General features: G+C 42.0%; 1 protein-coding gene across 1 annotated transcript; it reads right to left on the reverse strand.

Moving 5' to 3' along the window:
• Window positions 1-721: 721 nt before the first annotated feature.
• Window positions 722-11799, reverse strand: LOC125487773 (RAB6A-GEF complex partner protein 2-like). Its single transcript, XM_048620345.1, has 3 exons — window positions 11538-11799; window positions 7333-7469; window positions 722-828 (listed from the first exon to the last, which is right to left on the reverse strand). Exons 1-3 carry the CDS (start codon window positions 11651-11653, stop codon window positions 722-724), a joined length of 360 nt encoding a protein of 119 aa, XP_048476302.1. The 5' UTR covers window positions 11654-11799.
• Window positions 11800-20557: the final 8758 nt, after the last annotated feature.

The raw sequence follows: 20557 nt of genomic DNA on the forward strand, positions 1-20557 counted from the left end.
GAAGAAGGTGTACGTTTCGGAGGCTCCCTTGTCGAAGTTGGACTCGTCTGAAAATTTGCGACGGAGACTGAGGAACTGAGGGAACGGGACTGAGTCTTTACAGGAAATAGGGTGTGAGGACATATAGTCATCTACGTTCTGCTCACAAAAAAGACCCTGAGCTACCTGTTGCCTGCCACTTTAACGCACCACCCTGCTCCCTGGCCAACATCTCTGCCTCTGGCTTGCTGCAGTGTTCCAGCGAAGCCCAACGCAAGCTGGAGGAACAACACCTCATTTTCCGCTTGGGGACCCTACAGCCCTCCAGACTCAATATTTAGTTCAATAATTTTAGGGCCTAAACTGTCCAATGTCCCAGCCCCCAAACTCACACACCAGGCCTTGTTACTACATAGCCTGCCAGTACACACTCCCTGTTGTTAGTCACTAATAGTCCCCTTTAATAACTATTCACCCTCCCAACCTGATCATTATCAACTCCTTTGTCTGTCCAACTGTCTTTCTCTCTTTTTGGGCTCTATCCTCTCGTTTACTCCCTAGCCCACCCTCCTCCCTATTTTCTGCATATAAACTGACATTTGCCTAGCCACCATCAGTTCTGAGGAAGGGTCACCGGACCGGAAACATTAACTCTGTTTTTTCCTTCACAAATGCTGCCAGACCTGCTGGGCTTTTCCAGCAACTTTGTTTTTGTTCCTGATTTACAGCATCAGCAGTTCTTTCAGTTTTTAATTAAGCACTTACAGGATTTTGATTCACCAGGATCAAGTCGCAAATCACAGAACAGTATCTTGGGTGGAGTAGCTAGAATACATTTCCCTCGCTCACCTGAAAACAAATGAATAGTTGAAATAATTGCGCTAAATATTTAACTGATTACTAACATTAAAGGAAGCAAATTCTTTGCAGACAAAACTAGGATTCTTTAACTAAAACCTGTCTGATAAAACTCCCATTGGTTCAGTGAGTAAATACATTACCCAGGCTAATAGCGAAACACAGCAAAAACTTGCACGTACACAACACCTTCAATAATCAGAGACAACAAGGTGCAGGGCTGGATGAACACAGCAGGCCAAGCAGCATCATAGGAGCAGAATATGAAGGTGAGGAAAAGAACAGAAAATCAGATTAATCAAATTGATTAGGGATAGTTAACATGGCTTTGTGTGTGGGAAATCATGTCTAACTTGATTGAGTTTTTGAAGAGGTGACAAAGACGACTGATGAAGGTGAGCAGCAGACGTTGTCTACATGGACTTCAAAAAGGTGTTCAACAAGGTTCCGCTAGAACTAGCTAGAACTTAGAACAGTACAGCACAGTACAGGCCCTTCATCCCACTATGTTGTGCCGAACTTTTACCCTAAACCTAAGGTCTATCTAACCTCCACCCCTACCTTATACTATCATCCATATGCCCATCTAATAGCTGCTTAAATGTCCCTAATGAGGCCGACTCCACTACCACTATCTGACGTCTCCCCTATATCTACCTCCACTCACTTTAAAACTATGCCCCCTCATAATAGCTACCTCCACCCTAGGAAAAAGTCTCTGGCTGTCCACTCTATTTATATCTCTGATCATTTTGGACACCTCTATCAAGTCACCTCTCATCCTTCGTCGTTCTAAAGAGAAAAGCCCTAGCTCTCTCAACCTTTCCTCGTAAGGCTTTCCCTCCATTCCAGGCAACATCCTGGTAAATCTCCTCTGCACCTTTTCCAACGCTTCCACATCTTTCCTGTAATGAGGCGACCAGAACTGGACACGATACTCCAGATGTAGCCGAACCAGGGTTTTGTATAGCTGGAGCATAACTTCACGGCTCTTGAACTCAATCCCTCTAGTAAGGTTAGATCACATGGAATCCAGGGGGAGCTAGCCAATTGGGATACAAAACTGGGTTGAAGACAGGAGACAGAAGGTGGTGGTAGAGGGTTGTTTCTTGGACTGAAGGCCTGTGACCAACAGTGTCCCACAAGGATTGGTGCTGGGTCCACTGCTTTTCATCATTTATATAAATGATCTGGATGTGAATATAGGAGGTATGGTTAGTAAGTTGGTAGATGACACCAAAACTGGTGGGGTAGTGGACAGTGAAGAAGGTTGTCTCAGCGTATAATGGGACTTTGATCAGATGGCCCCAATGGGGCAAGGAGTGGCAGATGGAGTTTAATTTAGATAAATGTGAGGTGCTGCATTTTGGTAAGGCTACCCCGGGCAGGACTTATACAGTTAATGGTAGGGCCCTGGGGACTATTGACGAACAAAGAGATCTAGAGGTGCAGGTTCACAGTTCCTTGGAAGTGGAGTCACAGGTAGACAGGGTAGTGAAGAAGGCATTTGGCATGCTTGCCTTCATTGATCCGTGCATTGAATATAGCAGTTGGGGCGTCAGGTTGTGGCTGTACAGGACATTGGTGAGGCCACTTTTAGAATACTGTGTTCAATTATGGTCTCCCTGTTATAGGAAAGACGATGTTAAACTTGAAAAGATTCGTAAAAGATATACAATGATATTGCAGGGATTGGAGGGTTTGAGCTCTAGAAAGAGGCTGAGTAGGCCGGAACTTTATTTCTCTCGAGTGTCAGAGGCTGAGGAGTGACCTTATAGAGGTTTATAAAACAATGAGGGATGTGGATGCGGTGAATAGCCAAGGTCTTTTTCCCAGGGTGGGGAAGTTGAAAACTAGAGGGCGTAAAGTTTAAGGTGAGAGGGGAAAGATTTAAAACGAACCTGATGGGCAACTTTTTCTTGCAGAGGGTGGTGCATGTAATGACATGAGCTGCCAGAGAAAGTGGTGGAGGTGGGTACAATTACAATATTTAAAAGGCATCTGAATGGGTACATGAATAGGAAAGGTTTAGAGGGATACGGACCAACCTCTGGCAGATGGGACTAGATCAGTTTAGGACATCTGGTCAGCATGGACAAGTTGGACCAAAGGTCCGTTTCTGTGCTGTATAACTCTATGACTCAGTAGGTAGAGAGGTACAGAAGCGCAAGGGAAATATGAATATCAAAATAAGGAAGGAGCTATTAAGAGCAGTGGCTTCTGGGATCATTCCTAAAGAAGGAAGAAAAGGATCCAGAGAATGAAGGCTTTAGGCAGACAATGATAGAGCAGGGAGCTAAAGAGACTAAGGGCAAAGCTAACAATGCTATGAAAAAGAGACAGGAATGAAAAAGACTCGTTATTCCACCCATGGACACTCCACCCACATCGTGTGTACTATTTTTTGAAACTCCTAATTATCTGGAATTATCCTGCAATTATCCTTCTGCCTATAAATTTTGTGCCTGCACACTTCCCTCCACTTCACCTTACAAAGAAGCAGCTCTCTGAAAGCTTATAATTTCCAATAAACCTGTTGGACTATACCCTGGTGTCACATGACTTCTGACTTTGTCCAAACGTGGATACAGCCAGAGGAGACACGAGAACAGTTGATTAAATTCTTAGTCAAAGAGGTAGGCTTTAAGCAGCATCTTAAAAAGAGGAAAGGTGGAGATGAAAAGACAAAAAGGGCCACAAGAGAGTTAGAAATGCTGGAGAGGAGATAGGATCAGAATCTTCACTCTGAGTCGTCAGGATATCAATGTTACACTTTGATTCGGGCCAAGGCTGCAAGAAAGAACGTGGAATTTGTGGAGAGAGAACAGTTTGTGGTGTGGGCCGAAATCAATAGCTTTACTCTTCCTTTTGTTTAGTTGAAGGAAATTTTCAATCACTCAACATTGGATGTCAGATAAATGGTACTTCAAAAGAAAGTGAGGGGCTGAGCTAGATGGTGGTGAGGTAGAGCACATAAGCATGATACTTGAAACTGACTCTTTAGATATGTTGTCTAGATGTAGCATTTGGTTCACAGAAGAGGCCTTTTGACCAATTAAATCTGTCCCATCAAAAACAAACTACTACCTGCATAAGTCCCACTTTCCCACACTAGACTCATAGCCTTGGATGAGCACTTGAAGTGTCTAACATACAAATATTTTTTAAAGGTTGTGAGATTTCCCCTCTCAAGTACCCTCCCTGGCAATGTGTTCCAGATCCCCAACATCCTCTGCGTGTAAAGATATTTCCTCAAATTACACAGCCCCAAACCTCCTGTCTTTCACCTTAAAATTCGGCCCCTTCTCAGTGACCCTTCAACTAAGCAGAACAGTTGCTTTCTATTCACCATTCAGGCCTCTATCAAGTCCCCTCTCAATCTTTTCTGTTCCAAAGAAAACACTTAAGCTTATGCAACCTCTCTTCATAGCCGAAACTGAGATGTAAGAGGGGCCAAAGACCTTAAATGACACCAGAGATAAAAGGTTGGGGTGGGAACTGAAACCATCACAGGAGAATCTCTTGCTATGACTTTGATTTGATCTGATTTATTTATTGTCACATGTACCTAAGTACAGGGAAAAGCATTGTTTATAAGCAGTACAGGCAGTAAGCAAGGACATTCAGATCATAAGATGAAAAAGAAACTTAGACTGAGGCAGACAGGTTACGTCGCAAAGGGCATGCGCTAGGAATGATCAATATTGGCAAGCTTGCATTATTTGAAGGTAGAGAGTCCATTCATCAGTCTAATAATGGCAGGGAAGAAGCTGTTCCTGAACCTGCTGGTGTGTGTGTTCAAGCTTCTGTACCTTCTGCCTGACAGAAGAGGTTGTAGGAGAGCATTACCAGGATGCGATGGATCTTTGATGATGTTGGCAGCTTTTCCGCGGCATCGAGTTGTGTAAGTAGAGTACATGGATTGAATGTTGCTTTCTGTGATGGTCTGGACTGATGACACAACCTTCTGCAGTTTCTCACAGTCCTGGGCAGAGCAGTTGCCATACCAGGCCATTATGCACCCGGACAGTATGCTTTCAATGGGGCATCTGTAGAAGTTGGTGAGGGTCCTTATGGACATGTCAAATTTCCTGAGCCGCCTGAGGAAAAGGCATTGTTGTGTCTTCTTGATCGTCGCATCCACAAGGGAAGTCCAGAACAGGTTGTCAGTTGTCAACACTCCTAGGAACTTGACACTCTCCACCCTTTCAACCTCAGCTCTGTTGATACAGATGTGAATGTGTTCTCCTCCTTTCTTCCTGAAGTCAATGATCAGTTCTTTAGTTTTGCTAACATGGAGAGAGAGGTTGCTCTCATTGCAACACATCACCAAGCCCTATCTTCTTTCTGTATTCTGACTTGTTATTGTTAGATATCCGTCCTACCACTGTGGTGTTGTCAGCAAACTTCTGAGGGTAACCGGACCTGAAACGTTAACTCTGATATTTTCTTCACAGATGCTGCCAGATTGCTGAGCTTTTCCAGCAACCACAGTTCTTTCGGTTTTTACCAAGGTGTTGAGATCAGTTTGGAGGGGATAATGGTGTTGAAGACAGCACCGTAGTCGATGAGCAGGAGTCTGACATAGGTGTCCTTGTTGTGCAGATGTTCCAGGGACGAGCACAGGGCTAGGGAAATGGCATCCGCCGTGGATCTGTTACATCAACTGTATAAATGTTGAACCGGACTCAAATGTGGGGAGGCTTGGCCTAGTAGTATTATTGGTAGACTATTTATCCGGAAACCCAGGAAATGTTCTGGTGACCTGGGCTTGAATCCATGACAGATGGTAAGTTGATTTCAATAAAATCTGGAATTAAGAAACTAATGACGACATTGAAGCCATTGTCGACTGTCAGCAAAAACCTATTTGTTTCACTAATTCCTTTAGGAAAGGAAATCTGGTCAGGCCTACACGTAACTCCAGCCCAATAGCAATGTGTTTGACTCTTAACTGCCTTCTGGGCAATTAGGAATGGGCATTAAATGCTGGACTATACAGTGACACTGACATAAAATGACATGAATGGACATAAAACAAAAATGCACAATTGAGGAAATGCATTGAAGCTGGATGGTGTGATGAGTAATGCTAGCCAAGTCAAGGAAGATGAACAGGGATAATATATGATAGTCACAGAAGCCATTTGTGACTTTAATTAGTGCAATTTCAGTGCCACAGCGCAGCTGAGATCAGATTGGACAGGTTCAAACAAGGAATTGAGGAAGGAATGGATATAGATCTGTGAGGCAATATTATGTGAAAAGACTTGAGAGAAAAGGGAGGTCGGAATGAGGCAGTTGTTTGCATGGACAAAAAAGGTGAAGCTAGGGTTTTTTGAGGAGGTGGGCAAAGACAGCACATTTTGAAGAGATTGACATAGTACCCAAGGAGAGGAAACTTTTAACGGTATCAGCTAGCGTGGGAGGCAGGAAAAGAAATGGATCACCAGCAGTTTAATGAGAATAGGACAGGAAAAGAGCTGAAAGCTAATCACACGGATAAGAAGAGCTCATAAAGGAAATAAATTTTGAGGAAAGATTAGGCTAGAAACTAAATAGAAGAAAGTTCATAGTAGGGAGAATCTTAGAAATAGTTTTGCATGGGGAAAAGGATGTGATCTGGCAGAAACAGCTGAATAGACGATCTCAATCTTATTAACAAAGAAGTCCATGAGTTTGTTGTACAGTGTCGGATGTGGTAGACAATCAGGAGATGTTTACCACCATGAAAAGTGGGGGCTAGCTTTGTTTTTCAAAATGATCCTGGAAATTTACATCATTGGGTTTAACGGAGTCTTGATGGGAGGTATATTAAAGTAAATGGCCAGTGAAAGACAGACATTTTACTTGAGACAAAGCATCAAAGATGAAAGAATGATTGAGCAGATTAATAACTGCAAAAAGTGCAGGGTTGAATGTGCGGAGAGGCAACATTGTTGGGGATAGAAAGTACTATTGTAGGTGGCTTGGTGATGACCTTTTCCAGTTCAGATGCAAGGAAATGGAGCAAGTGGATGGGCATAGTGAAAGATGCAGACAAATGATCAAAGATGGCCATTATCTATGATTCCAAAAGTGTAAATTTAAAGGGATATTGGCCAAACGCAGGCAGTGGAACTGGTTTAGTCTGGGAAACTTGGTCAGCATAGAGTATTTGGACCAAAGGATCTGTTTCTGTGCTCTATGACTCCATGACTCTATTAGTGAGCTCACTAACATAAACTTTCAAATCTGGAAAATTACAAGACAGGGTAAACAATGTCATAATACATTGCAAACATTTCAAAAAGTGTCAATCTGAAAAACAGAAAGAATCAAGGGTCTAGGCCCGAAACGTCAGCCTTTCTGCTCCTATGATGCTGCTTGGCCTGCTGTTTTCATCCAGCCCTGCACCTTGTTGTCTCGGATTCTCCAGCATCTGCAGTTCCTACTATCTAAGAATCAGACCTTCTTGTATCGAGAACAGAAGGAAGCACAGAAAAAATATCATACCTCTGTTTGGAACAAAGACTGTTTCATTCTCCGCCTGCACATCATGCTTTGTATCTTCAGAGGGTGGTAGTGCAACACGACTTTCACTGGTATGAAACTGGCAATGTATCTGAGCACTTGCCCATGCCAACATCTCACTGATAAATAAAAGAAAAAACCCGTGGCTCAAGTGCAAAATACTTTCGCATGCTCTAGTTGACAAGTTGTAAAGTTGTAAAATTCAATTAAACTTTAGGGATATTCAAAATGCATTGGTTGCTTGGAAAATAATGCTTTTGCACTACCTTAGCATATTTTACAAACTGCTTTCCAAAACCTGGTCAATTTATTATTAGTTCAACAGGCAAATAGTCAAAAGTTTCCAAAATTAGCTCTAATACTTCTGAGCATGAAGAATAAAAAAAAGCTAATGCTACTTTCCCTAACCTAGGTATCAAGGTCATACCTGATATCACAAAAAACTAAGACATGAATCAAGACCAAGGATCACTGAACTTTCTACATGACTTGATCTCAGTATAAATCAGACTTACTTCTTTCTACACCAATTATACTCTAGATCTTAAGCAGATTTGGCGATTAGTGTTAGGTATTCCTGTGTTTAAGAATAATATGATTTAGTAGTAATAAAGCAATAGTCAATACACTTAACTGACAAGAGGAAACCTATCTAAGATAGAGTGATTTCTCCATTATCTTACAAACAGCAGCGGGCATTCTAAACTGCACTTTTGAGACAACAATGATAAGAATGTGTCACAGCAACTTCACGATTACAAGATAACCAAAAGAAAGATATACGATCAATTAGTCCCAAGAATAGGCAGTTATTTAATACGGAATTATGTTTAACTGAAATTACGTTGACAAAAATTATAAACTTAAATGATCCCCATTAGTTTCTTTATACTTTCATGAGGTACATGATGAAGCATCACATAACAGACTTGTTAGCTATATTTTAAACTGTGGGGTTAAAGAGACAGTGGCAGTATGGATGCAACATTAGTCAGACAGACAGAAAGCAGTGAACAGCTGTTTTTCAGTCTGGAGGCAAGAATACAGTGATCTCCGTCTGGGCTGGCATTAGAACCATTTATGATAATGTATTGTTTTGGTCCTGGCTTTAGGTGGCATTATTTCAGAGTCTACACATGACACAAAGCTTAGAAATGTAATAAACAGTGAGATTAGTAGCACGCACCAGATGAACATAGATTGATGGGTGACATGGACAGGCTCAAGGCAGATGAAATTTAAAATGCAGAGGTGTAAAATGATACGTTTTGGAGGAGGAGAATGTAGGTACAGAATTCAGGAGGAGGGACTGTGAAGTTCTTGAGCAGCTTGACATAGGGATTGAAGAGGTATTGGAGAGTTTTAAAATGGACCAATTTCCAGATCCGGATGAGGTATATCCCAGGATGCTGTGGGAGATGGAGGGGGAAATTATGGCGGTTCTGATCTGAACTTTTCATTCCTCAATGGCCACAGGTGAGGTGCCAGAGGACTACAGGACAGCTAATATGGTTCCACTTTTCAAGAAGGGTGGTAGGGATAAACCAGGGAAGTATAGTGAATCTCACATCAGTGGTAGGGAAACTATTAGAGAAAATTCTGAACGTGAGAATTAATCTCCACTTGATCAGGGATAATCAGCATGACTTTGTCAGGGGGAGGTAATGCCTACCAAATTTGATTGAATTTTTCAAGAATGTGACCTGGTGTTTAGATGAGAGTACTGCAGTTGGTGTAGTTTATATGGATTTCAGCACAGCCTCTGAAAATGACCAACATAGGAGACTGACAAAGAAGGTAAAAGTACATGGCAAGATTGATCCAAAATTAGCTTAGTGGTGGTAGACAGAAGTTGGAGAGAGAAGAGAGACATGACTAGTGTCGATTTAACCTTAGGGTTACCTCAGGCAATGGGAGAGGTTGAGACGGAGAGTTCTTCAAGCTAACCTCACCCGGTACAGAACTGAACCTATGCTGTTGTCATCACTCTGCAAACCAGCCATCCAGCCAACTGACTAACCGAACCCAAATAATGTATTATTTTCTGCATGCATGCTGTTTCATAAGTTAGTTTATCCTCGTAAAAACACTGGCCTGATATTTTCTTTTTCTCTTTAGTTGTGTCTTACAAAAAAAACATATACTTTACTGATCAATACTGCACCATGTACAAATCAGTAACATCCACTACTAGCATGCTTCATCAGCTGACAAGAAAACATCAAAAACTTGTCTTTAACATTTTTTTAAAAATTATTTCACAGGACATGGGCATTTGTTGCCCATCCCTAACTGATCTTGAGAAGCCGTCTTCTTGAAGGATTACATTCCAACTTATATGGGAATGTCAATAAAGTTCCCAAGTCAGGATAGTGTGTGGCTTGCAGGGGAACATGCAGGTGATGGTGGTACCATGCATTTGCTGCCCTTGTCCTTCCAAGTGGCAGAGGTTATAGGTTTGGAATATGTGCTATTGAAAGAGTCTTGTGACAGCCTGCAAACATTGTATATAACATATTCAGCTATCAGAAAGCATCAGGGTAGAGGGAGTGAATGTTTAAGTTGGTGGATGGGTGCCAGTCAAGTGGTCTGCTTTCTCCTGAAATAATTATTTGCTAGGAAATTTTGCTAGGGCTGTTTATGCCACATTCAATTAAATGATGTCTTGATGAATATAGCAGTCACTCTCACCTCCATTCATATTCAGCTTCTTTTGTCTGCATTTGGACCAAGATTATAATAAGGCCAGGAGCCAAGTGGCCCTGGAGAAACACAAACTGAATGTCAGTGAACCAGTTATTGTTGTTCAAGTGCCACTTGACATCAGTGTTGACTCTTTCCGTTACTTTGGTGACGATTGAGAGGACGTTGATGGGGCAGCAATTAGCCAGGTTGGATTTATCTTGCATTTTTTTGTGGATAACTGTGCATTTTTCCACATGTAAGATAGATGGCAGCATTGTAGCTACACTGAAACAGCTTGGCTAGAGGCACAGCTAGTTCTGGAGGACATGCCTTCAGCAGCACTGACAAAATGTTGACAGGGTCCATAGATTTTGCTGTGTCCAGTGCCTTCAGCCATTTCTTGATATCATGTAGAGAGAGAAAAATTGGCTGGGAACTGGATTCTGGGATGCTGGGAACTTCAGGAGGCAGGAATACAATAATACTTGCCAAGGCACTTCAAGGAATATGGAACAAGTCTTGACATTGAGTGACACAAGGCAATCAGGCAAAAGCCTGGCCAACAAAAAGTTTTAAGGAAAAAAAACAAAATAACTGCAGATGCTGGAAATCAGAAAAAACAGAAGTTGCTGGAAAAAATCTCAGCAGGTCTGGCAGCATCTGTGCAGAGAAAAATCAGAGTTAAATTTTTGGGTCCAGTGATTAGATTTGTTTTGATTTATTGCTGTCAAATGTACCTAAGTACAGTAAAAAATTTTGTTTTGCTAGCAGTACAGGCAGCTTATAGCAAACAAAGACATACAGATCTGAGGAAGGGTCACCGGACCCAAAACGTTAACTTTGTTTTCTCCTTCACAGATACTGCCAGACCTGCTGAGCTTTTCCAGCAACTTTGTTTTTGTTCCTGATTTACAGCATCCACAGTTCTTTTGGTTTTTATTAAGGCCATACAGATCATAGGGTACTAAGATTGAGCAAGGCATACAAGGTTACAACTGCATAAGAAGTGCACAAAAGCAAGGTCAATATTAGATTTAAAACTGGAGAGGCCCATTCAGCAGTCTAATAACATCAGGGAAGAATGGGTTCTCTCAGATTGCTCTCCACAGGTGCTGCCAGACCTGCTGAGTTTTTCCAGCAATTAAAGATTTTAAGGAAGAGTCAATACAGTGTGGAGCTGGAGGAACACAGCACGTCAGGCAGCATCACAGGAGCAGGAAAGTCGATGTTTCAGGTCGGGAACCTTCATCAGGAAGGTGTTTGAGGAGGAAGAGGTAGTACAGAGGCAGAAATATTTAGGGAGGAAATTCTAATGATGCTTTACAACATTACTATTGACAGGTATCAGGCATGATAATTACCAGGCGACGAACAGTCTGGACCACCTGGTTACTAAGGTGATGAATACCTTGAGCTACCTGGTTACCAGGGTGACCAGCACGCTCTGGTTGTCTGGTAACGGTCGGTCGGGCGGAGGAAGCGGCGCTCGCGCTGACCTTTACCTGCTGGCCGAGGTGGAGCGGGCAGTCATGGGATTGGTGAAAGTTATAACACACTCCATTACTTCGCCGGTCAGAAACACCGGGCCCCGAAGGAGTTTTGCCACCACCTCAATCATCCCGAGATCTTCGCAATTAATTATTTTAAATCAATTTTACATGGACCTCCTCAGCACATTTAAACCTCCACCAAAATAAAACACGCTCCATAAACACCCACTGGAAAAGCAACAGCGGAAGTTGGTTGGCATTGCACATGCGCATTGACTAGTGTCTGCCGGGCTGTGACGTCAGCTAAAGGTGAAGTTTTGTGGTGGAGGAATTGGTAAAACCAGGAGCGGAGTTTCAGGGAGGCTGGAATGGTAACACCAGGAGTGGAGTTTCAGGGTGTTGGAATGGGTGATACCTGTGCCACAGTTTCAGGGATAAAAATATAAAGCCATGGACGTACCTATAGTAAAAGTTAATATTTAGATTCATTGGCCATTGCGACTAGCCATATAAATAGTGTGGCTACAAGAGCAGGTTAAAGGCTAGGAATATTGTGGTGAGTAACTCACCTCCCGACTTACCTGGATGAATGCAGCTCCAACACTCAAGAGCTTGACACCAAAAGCAGCCCGTTCAAAATTGGCACCAAATCCACAAACATTCACTCCCTCTATCACCAACATTCAGTAGCAGCAGTGTGTACTATCTACAAGATGCACTGCAGGAATTCACTAAAGACTTTTAGACAACATCTTCCAAATCCATACCACTTGCATCTAGAAGGACAAGGACAGCACATGCATGGGAAGACCACCACCTGCAAGTTCCTCTCTAAGCCATTCACCATCCTAACTTGGAAATATATCACCTTTCTTTCATTGTTGCTGCGTCAAAATCCTGGAATTCCACTCCCCTAACAGCATTGTGGGTCAACCTACAGCACATGGACTGCAGTGGTTCAAGTAGGCAGCTCACCACCATCTTGTTAAGGGCAACTAGGGACAGGCAATGAATGCAGGCCAGCCAGCAATGCTTATATCCCAAGAGTGATTTTTGTTTTTTAAAAGTTTGCTATGACTCCTCAGAATTCTGTTTCTCTTTCCTTCCACAGATGCTTCCAGACCTGCTAAGTTTTTTTTCCCCAGTTCTCCAGCATTTGCAGTATTTTGCTTTTAAGTTAGAGCTTGTAAAATTCCCTGGGTGCCCTTCCTGTCATTTGCCACTCACCCCCGGCCTGTCTGTGATTTTACAGGATTTGGCAGTGGGAGGTGAAGACAAAGGCAGCCTTAGAGTCATACAGGATGGAAGCAGACACTTCGGTCCAACTAGTCCACACCAACAATGTTCCCAAACTAAACTAGTTCCACCTGCCCCTGCTTGGTCCATATCCCTCCAAACCTTTCCAAATGTCTTTTAAATATTGCAACTGTGCATGCGTCCACCACTTTCTCTGGCAGTTCATTCCACACACGAACTACTCTTTATGTAAAAAAGCCTGTCTACCCTTGCTCCAATTGAGGCTGCTTGAATCAGGCAGGAAGACTTTAAGGTTGAGGAAGAAACCAGCAGGTCACCCTACTCAGGACGGAAGGTTTGAGAGGAGGTATTTGTTTGCTTCCCTCAAGGGTCCCACTTTCACATGAGGTGTTAAACCCCAAACCCCAGCTGAAGAATCAGTATTCTTCCACATTGAGGCAATTCAGAGGGTAGAAAAGATATAGAATGTACTCTGGGTGAGGACCTTGATATCCATCACCAAGAATATCTTGCAGTACCACTACTGATGGCACTGGTTGACTCCAAAGAGACACAGCTGCTAGACCAGGTATGTGGCATGTAGTGAGGGAACCAACTAGAGGGAAAAATCTACATCACTTCATCCTCACCAATCTGCCTGTCACACAGGTATCCATCCATGGTAGTGTTAGAAGGGGTGTTCACCACACAGCCCTTATAAAGTCAAAGTCCCATCTTCACATTAAAGATACCCTCCATTATGTTTTGTGGTGTACTGTGTTAAAGAGACAGCTTTCAAACAGATCCACCAATTCAAAACGGGACACCCATGAAAAGCTGTGAGCAATCACAATCTACAATTCCAAGGCATGGCAAACCTTCCACTCTACTATTATCATCAGATGTGGAGGTACCAGTGTTGGACTGGGGTGGCCAAGGTCAGAAATCACACGACACCAGGTTATAGTTATTTGAAAACACAAGCTTTTGGAGTCTTAATCCTTCTTCAGGTGTTAGTGAGAGAGATAGTATCCGACACAGAATTTATAAGTCAAAGATCAAAGGGTCACACCACTGATGAGGATACACTAAACAAACCTAAGATGCTGTTAAATCTGAAATCAGTTAGAAGGTTTTAATTGATTAATATGTATATGTAAATCCCCAAATTTCTTTCAAGTCACTGTCCTGAGAGAACTAAAAGTTTTATCGGGGTAAAGAAGAGGTGACATTTTAGATCAGACAATACATGAGAGGTGTGAGGCCTTGTTTAGAATTTGTTTGAGATTTGGTTTGGACTGGTTTTATTTCTAAAGTAAGAACGCTGCAAGACATGTCAAATCATCGACATGGATACTACCATCACACGTGGAAACCACGTGCATGGCAGGTACTCATGTGAATCGGCCAATGTTGTCTATGTTATACGCTGCAGGCAAGGATGCCATGAGCCATGGTGTATTGGCGAAACCATGCAGACACTATGACAATGAATAAATGGACACCGCACAACAATCACCTGACAAGGATGTTCCCTCCCAGTGGGGGAACAGTTCAGCAGTCAAGGACATTCTTTGGGTAAACGTCCTCCAAGGTGGACTTCAGGATACATATCAACACAGAGTCACCGAGTAGAGGCTGATAGCCAAGTTTGGTACCCATGAGGATGGCCTCAACCAGGATCTTGGGTTCATGTCGCACTACAGGTGACCCCACCACACTATACACTCTCACACACTCACTCACACACATGCACGCACACACACACATCCTCTCTCATACACACACTGTCTCTCTCACACACACTCTCACACAGATCCTCTCTCATACACACACACACTCTAACACAGAACCTCTCTTGTACACACACACACACACACACAGGTCTCTCTCTCTCTGTCTCCCTCTCTCTCCCTTACACAAACACACTCTCTCTCACACACACGCACGCACGCACACACATGAATCTATGGGATGAATTTGTATTTGCAGATATGTTCTATTTTGTTCAAAAAGCACACAATTTATAAACAGTCAGTCAATGTGGCATTTTATAAATTCCTATTTGAGAAATAAAACCAGTCTGACTCCAAACCAAATCACAAACAGATTCTAAACATGACCTCACACCTAACATGCGTTGTCTGACCTAAAATGTCACTTCTTCTTTACACTGATAAAACCTTTAGTTCTCTCAGGACAGTGACTTGAAAGGAATTTGGGATTTACATATACATATTAATCAACTAAAACTTTCTAACTGATTAAAGATTTAACAACATCTTAGGTTTGTTTAGAACATCCTCGTCAGTAGTGTGACCCTTTGATCTTTTACTTATAAATTTTTTGCTTGATACTACCTCTCTCACTAACTCTGAAAAAGGAGTAAGACTCCGAAAGTTTGTGTTTTCAAATAAACCTGTTGGACTATAACCTGGTGTCATGTGACTTCTGACCCTTACCATCTGATGGCAGATCAACCCTGCGGGTTCTATAGAGAATAAATTTGACAGACCACTCTGCCTGCAAACATCCCATGAGGACCTAAATCTTAAATTCTGTCCTGGGACACAAAACCTGAGGATGTTACATAACTCTAATTTTGACCACCATAGCGACTAGTGCTGCTGGAATTGTTGTCCTGTAGCTCTCTGCGAGGCAGAATATCCACCTCAGTGAGGGGAGGAAGTCCTGTCTCCAACCAGTTAACACCCCTTAGAGCTGTTGGCTGTCAGACTACTGTGGTCAATGGAGGTGCATTTCTGACTGACTCTCTGAGTGTGTATTGTTAGGCTGAAAGTACCTGTTGGGTTCTTTAAGGTCTGATCACAATGAATACAAGAAGACACGTGCTTTAAAACATATAGAAAAATTTATTAGCTTAATCTACTTAATATGTATCCAAATAGCTATCTATTAGCTTCAACTCCTTTATACGTATGAAAACTAATGAGTCTCACTGCCTTCTGTCCATTGTGAACTGATGATGGTGGCACTTGGAGCTCTATATCGGATTCCATGGTGCTGCTGTCACTAACCCGCGTCTGACGGTGAAAGTCCTTGGCCCCGGTCTGAAAAACCCTGTTCATTGGTGAAAGTCCAATGAAAAATTTTCAGATTTACTGCCCATTATCAGAAAGACAGACCTGCATTTAACCTTTCAAAACTTTCCAGTGTAAAATGTTTGGAAAGGACAACTTCCTACCTGTAGTCACTATTATAATGAGGTTGTTGGCTTGCTCATCGAGCTGGCTGGTTATCGTACAGACGTTTCGTCACCATGCTAGGTAACATCATCAGTGCGGCCTCTGATGAGGCGATGTTGTTCTACTCCGCTTTGTATTTATATAATCTGGTCTGTTAAGTTGGGTTGCGTCATCTCTAGTTCTGTTCTGCATGAGTTTGTATGGGGTCTAATTGCACATGTTGGTTGATTACATTACAGGTTGAAAACAAGGCCTCTAAGAATTCCCGCGTGTGTCTCTGGTTGCCTTGAGCTAGGATGGTCACATTGTCCCAGTTAAATTGATGGCCTTCATTGTCTGAGTGCACCGAGATGAGGGAAAGTTTGTTGTGTCGTTTTGCTGTGAGCGGGTGTTCGTGTATCCTAATGGCTAGTTTCCTTCTGGTCTGGCTGATGTAGTGTTTGTTGCAATCATTGCAAGGTATTCTATAAACTACGTTTGAAATGCATGTATGGGGTGAGTGTTAGTCATAGTGTGGCTGTGGGTTTGTGTGTTACCATGATTCCTAGTGGTTGTAGAAGTCTTGTCAGTTCTGATATGTTCTTGATATAGGGGAGTGTGGCCAGTGTATTATAATGTTGGAAACATGGAAATCAATTTACACGCAATAAAGGCTTCACAAACAGCAATGTGATAATGACTCAAATCTGTTTTTGAGGGATAAATATTGGTCAGGAGACCAGGAATAACTTACCTGCTCTCCTTTGAAAAACTCCCATAGAATACTTTACATCTCAACTCAATCTTTCTTTTCTTCTCTTAATTTCTCTGAATTATTTTCTCTTTTTGCCTAAACTGACTGTGTTTCCTTCCCAGCTGTTTCTACTTCTTTCGTTCAATCTTAAATCTCATTGGTTAATTTTGATCCTGTCATTCACTGCTGTCCCAGATTCCCCACTGACTTTGCCAAACTGTTACCAACTTGTTACAAAATCCTTTGAGTGGATGGTTGAGGAAAAACAAAACTCTTAGTGGGATTTTAACTTTCCAAACATAGCCTGGGACTGCCATAATGTTAAGGGCTTGGATTGAGAAGAATTTGTTAAGTGTGTACAAGAAAATTTTCTGATTCAGTGTGTGCATGTACCTAGTAGAGAAAGTGCAACACTTGACCTACTCTTGGGAAATAAGGCAGGGCAGGTGACTGAGGTGTCAGTGGGGGAGCACTTTGGGGCCAGTGATCATCATTCAAAATCATGATGGGAAAGGATAGACCGGATCTAAAAGTCAAAGTTCTAAATTGGAGGAAGGTCAATTTTGACAGTATTAGGCAAGAACTTTCAAAACTTGATTGAGGGTGGATATTCGCAGGTACAGGGATGACTAGAAAGTGTGAGATCTTTAAAAATGAGATATTGAAAGTTCAGAGTCAATATGTTCCTTTTAGGGTGAAAGGTAAGGCTGGTAGGTGTAGAGAATGCTGGATGACGAGAGAAATTGAGGTTTCGGTCAAGAAAAAGAAGAAAGCATATGTCAGGTTTAGATAGCAGTGATTAAGTGAATCCCTAGAAGAGTAACAAGTCAGTACAAGTATGCTTGAGAGGGAAATCAGGAGGGCAAAAAAGGGGACATGAGTTAGCTTTGGCAAATAGGGTTAAGGAGAATCCAAAGAGATTCTACAAATGCATTAAGGTCAAAAGAGTAACTAGTGAGAGAAAAGGGCCCCTTAAAGATCAGCAAAACTGCCTTTGTGTGGAACTGCAGGAGATGGGGGAAATAGTAAATGAGTATTTTGCATCAGTGTTTACTGTGGAGAGGGATATGGAAGCTAGAGAACTTGGGGAACTAAATAGCGACATTTGAAAAATGTCCATATTACAGAGGAGGTGGTGCTGGATGTCTTAAAATGCATAAAGGTAGATAAATCCTCAGGACCTGATCAGGTGTACCTTAGAACTTTGTGGGAAAACCAGGGAAGTGATTGCTGGGCCCCTTGCTGAGATATTTGTATCATTGATAGCCACAGGTGAGGTACCAGAAGACTGGAGGTGGCTAACGTGGTGCCACTATTTAAGAAAGATGGTAGGGACAAGCCAGGGAACTACAGACCAATGAGCCTGACATCAGTGGTGGCAAGTTATTGGAGGGAATCCTGAGGGTTAGGATTTACATATATTTGGAAAGGCAAGGACTGATTAGGGATGGCCAACGTGGCTTTGTGCATGGAAAAGCATGTTTCACTAACTTAATTGAGTTTTTTGAATAAGTAATGAAGAGGATTGATGAAGGCAGAGTGGTGGAGGTGATCTACGTGGACTTAAGTAAGGCATTCGACAAGGTTCCGCATGGTAGACTAGTTAGCTAGGTTAGATCACGTGGAATACAGGGAGAACTAACCATTTGGATGCAGAACTGGCTCAAAGGTAGGAGACAGAGGGTGGTGGTGGTGGAAGGTTGATTTTCAAACTGGAGGCCTGTAACCAGCGGTGTGCCATAAGGATCGATGCTGGGTCCATTGTTTTTTGTCATTTATATAAACTTAATTTATATTTATATAAACCATCAATAATAGATTTATTGATTAAATGGAGGCTAATTGACAGTGAAATTGATTACCGAGCAATAACTTAAAAAGAAGTTTAGATGGAATAAATCATGACAGCACTTTATAATCTATTTAGATTTGGATGTGAACATAGGAAGTATGGTTAGCAAGTTTGTGGATGACATCAAAATTGGTGGTGTAGTGGACAGCCAAGAAGGTTACCTCACAGTACAACACAACCTTGATCAGGTGGGCCAATGTGCCGAGGAATGGCAGATGGAATTTAATTTTGATAAATGTGAGGTGCTGCATTTTGGAAAGGCAAATCAGGGCAGGACTTATACACTTAATGGTAAGGTCCTGGGGAGTATTGCTGAACAAAGAGACCTTGGAGTGCAGGTTCATAGTTCCTTGAAAACAGAGTCCCAGGTAGACAGGATAGTGAAGAAGGTGTTGGTATGCTTGCCTTTATTGGTCAGTTCATTGAGTATAGGAGTTGGGAGGTCATGTTGAGACTGTACACAACATTGGTTAGACCATTATTGGAATTATGCATTCCATTCTGATCTCCTTCATATAGAAAGATGTTGTGAAGCTTGAAAGGGTTCAGAAAAGATTTACAAGGATGTTGCCAGTTTTGGAGGGTTTGATCTATAGGGAGAGGCTGATTAGGCTGGGGAAATTTTCCCTGGAACTTTGGAGGCTGAGTGGTGACCTTTTAAAGGTTTATAAAATCATGTGGGACATAGATAGGGTGAATAGCCAAGGTCTTTTCCCAGGGTAGTGGAGTCCAAAACTACAGGTCGTAGGTTTAAGATGAGATTTAAAAGGGACCTAAGGGGCAACATTCTCACGCAGAGGGTGGTGCATATATGGAATGAGCTGCCAGAGGAAGTGATGGAAGCTGGTACAATTACAACATTTAAAAGGTGTCTGTATATGAATGGGAAGAGTTTGGAGGGATATGGGCCAAATGCTGGCAAATGGGACTAGATTGGTCTGAGATATCTGGTTGCCATAGATGGGTTCGACCGAAGGGTCTATTTCCATGCTGTACAGCTCTTTAACTCTATGACTCTCAACGGGGTGTGCCAAGAGATGCCTCACTCCAGCAAATTCTAGGTCAAGGTGACACAAAAGCAGCATTGCACCAAGGATTTGTGCATTATCACACTCAGTTACAGTGGGATCAGTTAGCTCAGTCGGCTGGTTTGTGATGTCAATAGCACAGGCTTAATTCCTGCACTGGCTGAGGTTACCATGAAGGTTCTGCCTTCACAACCTCAAACCCTACCATGAGTTAACCTCATACCCTACCATGAGTTAATCCCATGTCCTACCACGAGTTAACCTCACCAACAATTATCCCTCTCTAACAAGAGAGTGGGTCAATGGCAATTTTACCTTTATCTCAATCAACTGAACTTGTGGGAATTAGGTTATAATCAGCGCCAAAAGACTGAAAAATTTTGAGGGCAGTAAACTCAATGCTTTTAATAAGATTGTTTTGATATGTCTGCTAATTCTTCAATATCAATAACATTACAATTTCTGATACTGAACAAATTGGCAGCAGGGAGAGCTAATACTAACAGAAAATTGCATAAATGCTGCAAATGATCATATAAATTAACTCTTATATCTAAGCATTGATACAATTTCTAAATAGAATTATAAAGTGCTGTCATGATTTATTCCGTCTAAACTTTTTAAGTTATTGCTCGGTAATCAATTTCACTGTCAATTAGCCTCCATTTAATCAATAAATCTATTATTGATAGTTTTGTGAATTTAACAGCAGAGAGCTCATGATTCCACCCGTTTAAATTGAAAGTGACCTACAATTAACTGCTGCATTGGTGGATATATACTAGGGGATCAATAATTTAACACTGCGAATTGAGAAACAATTCCTCAGTTTGCAAGAATTTATGCATAATATTTACTGCTTAGTCTAAACACGTTGATTAAATTAGCTAATTCTGTGCTAATTTCATTTGACAATTATCTGCTGTCCTCAAGGACATTTTATCCAACCATTGAGAATAGGATCTGTAAACATCAAA

The sequence above is a fragment of the Rhincodon typus genome, chromosome 1 (assembly GCF_021869965.1).
Source record: "Rhincodon typus isolate 14 chromosome 1, sRhiTyp1.1, whole genome shotgun sequence".
In the NCBI taxonomy this organism is placed as follows: Eukaryota; Metazoa; Chordata; class Chondrichthyes; order Orectolobiformes; family Rhincodontidae; genus Rhincodon; species Rhincodon typus.

Excerpts from the sequence above, each read along its gene's own strand:
- LOC125487773 (XM_048620345.1), bottom strand. The coding sequence starts at position 11,653 with ATGATTGAGGTGGTGGCAAAACTCCTTCGGGGCCCGGTGTTTCTGACC. Across the intron at positions 7,470-11,537 it reads CGCTCCACCTCGGCCAGCAG|TGAGATGTTGGCATGGGCAA; the intron begins GTAAAGGTCAGC and ends TTTATTTATCAG. Across the intron at positions 829-7,332 it reads AGTCTTTGTTCCAAACAGAG|GTGAGCGAGGGAAATGTATT; the intron begins GTATGATATTTT and ends ATTTGTTTTCAG.